The sequence below is a fragment of the Limulus polyphemus genome, unplaced genomic scaffold (genome assembly GCF_000517525.1).
Source record: "Limulus polyphemus unplaced genomic scaffold, Limulus_polyphemus-2.1.2 Scaffold614, whole genome shotgun sequence".
Lineage (NCBI taxonomy): Eukaryota > Metazoa > Arthropoda > Merostomata > Xiphosura > Limulidae > Limulus > Limulus polyphemus.
In genome coordinates this window covers 90,799-95,026 of record NW_013666224.1, presented here as the reverse complement: position 1 = coordinate 95,026, position 4,228 = coordinate 90,799, and the positions used below count along the sequence as shown (strand labels likewise).

At 29.1% G+C, this 4,228-nt stretch overlaps 1 protein-coding gene across 1 annotated transcript in view; it reads right to left on the bottom strand.

Moving 5' to 3' along the window:
* Positions 1–1,223: 1,223 nt before the first annotated feature.
* Positions 1,224–4,228, bottom strand: part of LOC106459475 — a 22,873-nt gene continuing 19,868 nt past the window's right edge. The window contains exons 6-7 of the mRNA XM_013919098.2: positions 3,135–3,234; positions 1,224–2,232 (exon numbers count right to left, since the gene is read on the bottom strand). Of these exons, the coding sequence (XP_013774552.1) occupies positions 2,146–2,232; positions 3,135–3,234 (187 nt within the window). The 3' untranslated portion in view covers positions 1,224–2,145. The remainder of the gene's footprint in view (positions 2,233–3,134; positions 3,235–4,228) is intronic.

Here is a 4,228-nt window from a genome sequence, read left to right as displayed (position 1 = left end):
AAGATTTAGAAGTTTGTAAAATGTATTAATGTACGCGTTTGTGTTTATATATATTTATCTATAATATTTAATCTTATACCTTACATATCTATAGGCGATGTATTACAAAAACAGTTAATACACATAAGAAACTATAGACCTACAACATTATACGACTAGTGACAAAAATACATTTTAAAAGAAGGTAAATCTGTCTCATTCTTTTCATCAACCCTTGTAGTAATTTACTGGCCTCAATAACAATTTTCTTGAACAAACACTATAATAAATACGTGGGATTTCAGAAGTAGCTTTGAAAGTAAAGAGAACAATTCTGCAACCACTTATCTCTTCAGCCAACTAACATCAAAACGAACACCAACTTTCACTAACCTATCAATTTTATTATAAAATAAATCCTTCATCAAATATATTTGAACTTTACATTCACAATGTCTAATGTAAGTGATAATTTGTACTATGTTTCTGTTGGATACCATAAAATAATCGCTAATATTATAAGTTTTGATTTGCATCATAGGTCTAATCAATCACTAACAACAAGTACTGCTTTTTCAGCAAGATTATGTGTTTACTAAAAATATGTGATCTATACCACTTTTACTAAACTACACACCAGATTGAAGGTTTCTTTTACAACTTCCAGCCCCTTCAGGAGTTCAAACCAAACTTTTCAGATTATAAGGTAACTTACCTAATGCACATGGATTATACCACAATTCATGTAACATCATTTACAATACATATTATATTTCTAGACTTCAAGAGTTAATTATAAACACAATGATAAAGTTTTAAACAATCTTATCATCACTTACCTAATTTTTGTTTTCAATAATAATTTTAGGCAGTATTTTAATAGTTTTAAATAATTAATACTGTGTGCATTTACATATTTTTTATATATATATATATTACAAATTTTATCCCTTATCTTCTTTCAAGAGATTCAGAGGACATTGTTAATCAATCAATATTAAGTTTTTGAAAAAAACTACTAGTAGTTTTCCTACCTATGGAAATGATGAATGAATTAAGACAGCTGGGATAGTTTATATAAATCTAAAAGTTATGTTAATCTACTTGTTTTGCAATTTTCAAAGCTAGCATCGACTACAACACATTATTACATTCTGATTTTTGTGTTCTTTTAGTTCTAATGATTTCATACCTGTGAATATTCGTTATAGGTGCACCTATATAGTTTCATATTTTTATTTCACTTCTATCATGTAGCATTTTCATGGTGTTCTTTTGTTAGCCTTTTATAAAAAAAGCAAACCTACAACAATAAACTACCAGAGGTCTTCTCTGAAGTAGTACCTTTGTAGTTGCCCAAACATAAGTATATCATTAAGTCAATAATTTCCCATATGAACATTAATGCTGAAGTGACTGCGTAAAATTGTTTAACGATATTTACTTCAAATTTTAACTACAGAGTTCTGATTAAGTGTTGTTTTGGGAATTCATTACAATATTTGAAACTACGATAATTCCTACATCCAGACATCAAGTTACCTCAAATAACGTCCTTTGTCTCGTTGGTTTCTTTGCTGTCATACACTTGACCAAGTGACTTATACATTATTTAGTTGCAGAAACTATAAATTGGGACATTTTTTTTTAATTACAGTAAATATAATACTGTTGGAGAGTTGTGTTATAATTAGTAAAAGTTTGTTTGAAGTTAAGCACAAAGCTACACAATGGGCTATCTGTGCTCTATCCACCACGGGTATCGAAACCCGGATTCTAGCATTGCAAGTCCGCAGATATAACGCTGTGCTACTGGTGGGCATTAGTAAAAGAACGAGTGTTTTACTATTTTGTGTATAATGCATGGCCAATTCATTAAGTAATGTGGATATACAAGGTTATATACCAAACATTTTAATAGTTTGTTTTATTTATATGGACATTTTATACCTAGAATATTTTTATATAATGAATATCTTTATATACATATATGTGTAATAATAAAAATTGAAGTAGTACATAGCAAACAATGATAATAAAATTGGTACCAGAATATCACTTTGTACACAACATTCAATTGTCTAATAAAGTTTTAGAAATTACAACATCTTCAACACACAAATCAACAAATTTAGACATCTTCCACCTGGTCAGATGGAAATAGAACTACTTCCTGTTCTCTTTTGGTGGCTGAGACAAAGTTTGTCCTGATTCATCTGCAAACAGTGGATTTTTAACCTCCATCTCACCAGTCTACAAAAGAAGGTAAATTATAAGATTGATTCATATGTTACTGGAAATTGATGATTTGATACGAGCATCTAGCAGCAAGTTGAGAAAATCGTATTCCAAGGTGCTTTAAACTTACTGTTATTAGCTTTTTATTAAGAGTAAAATAATTGTATGGGTATCATTTTCAGAGCACTGCTTGACATGGTTTCAATATGAGCTCTTTCTTAATTTCTGTAGTTCTATATAAACAATGAATGGGCTAAAAAGTATACTCAATGAACAGTATCCATTACAGTTAGCCAAATTAATCTACAGTGTACTGGGTGAATGAAATATCTGCATGACTATTGGAAAAATAACTAAATGTATTTGGTCATTGTCCTTAACAATTAATATCAGCCTGTGAGTTGATGATTATATAATACTGTATATTAATCATGTATGGATGTCTCGGTTTTGAGCGTGCTTGCAGTGGTAGTTTTTATATCGATGTAAGTGAATCAGCGTACATTTAAATGTAATAAAAAATCTCCTATCATGATTTTCTACTCATTATGCTCCAATATACATGCATAAAAAACAGCCTCGACAAAATTAATGTTTTGCTAACCAAAGTTAGGAGATAATTTTGTAAAATAACTTTTACTCATAAAAATAAAAATCCACAATATTATAAGCACTATTACACAGAATGGACTTTCCCAAAAACAAACACCTGATGATAAAAACTCAATTTAAAATGAATACAGCAAAAGCTGTTTGTTTCATTTTAAACAAGGTATTACAATTGAAATTATGATTTGAAACGTGTCAATAATAGAGTTAGTTCTCCATATCACATATCTGCCATTATTTTTGTAATAATAAAGAATAAATTATTTTGTAGTGCACTTTTCACACCAAATTTATCAGAAGATACGTACCGGTGCTAAGCCAGGACATTCATAAACAGTATAGGCGCCCTCTTCATTTTCTTCTTCAGACTCAACATCCGAAGCAGAAGTAAGTCGATTTGAATTGGTTCTTTAAAAAAAAAACATATATGTTATCATAAGTGCACCATAGATTGAAGTGAATATATTTGTAACAAATATACAGAACACAAAAATAACTCCAAATGTCATCTTATGTTCATGTATAAGGATTAACATGAAAAGAAGTGATGCATCATTTATCAACAAAACACTACAATTTTTTTAAAGATTGATGTGACTGAAAATTTTTTTTTCTTTATAATAATATTTTTATTTCAGGCAAACATTTCACTTGTCCTTTCTAGGGACATATAAAATACATACACAAAGTTATATTATATGAAATATGATTTTATAAAATGTTGAATTACAGGAACCTAGGACATTGTTCTAAGTTATTTCTTTAAACCAGTGTTTCAGCTTCATCTGACAAACATAAACTTGAAAACAATTGTAACAAAGTATTCTACCTCTAAATCTAGAATAAAAAAAAAACTGTTTGTCTCAATAATCATAAGAATCAATTCAAAATTATTTCAAATTCCAAATTATTTGTAAAGCTGATTATATGAGCAATGGTCCGGCCACAAAAGAAACAACACTTGTAAAACAGTACAACTCTTATAGTAAAGCATAGGAAGTTTATAAACCAAGATTCTGTGTCTCTTTAAATCCCAACCATAAAGGTTTGAAACAAAATACTACATTTATGATATCTATACATCTACATAAAATTCAAAAATAACAAAGGACCTATTGGTCAATCTTGGCCATCCCATCCACTATATTGAACTCTAAAGTAAAAATAAGCCAGTCCTTATCATTCAAATATTAAACCTAACATCTAACACAACTGAAGACAACTCATTCCATAGACCAATCACACTGTTAGAAAAATAAAGCTGTCTTAGCTGAAGATGATTACTACCCAACATTTATATTTAAAAAGGATGATACATCAACACTATCAATTCCTTTAACAATCTTAAACACTTCAATCAGATTCCTTCTGACTTTTTTTTTTTTCAAGAGAAAACAGGTTC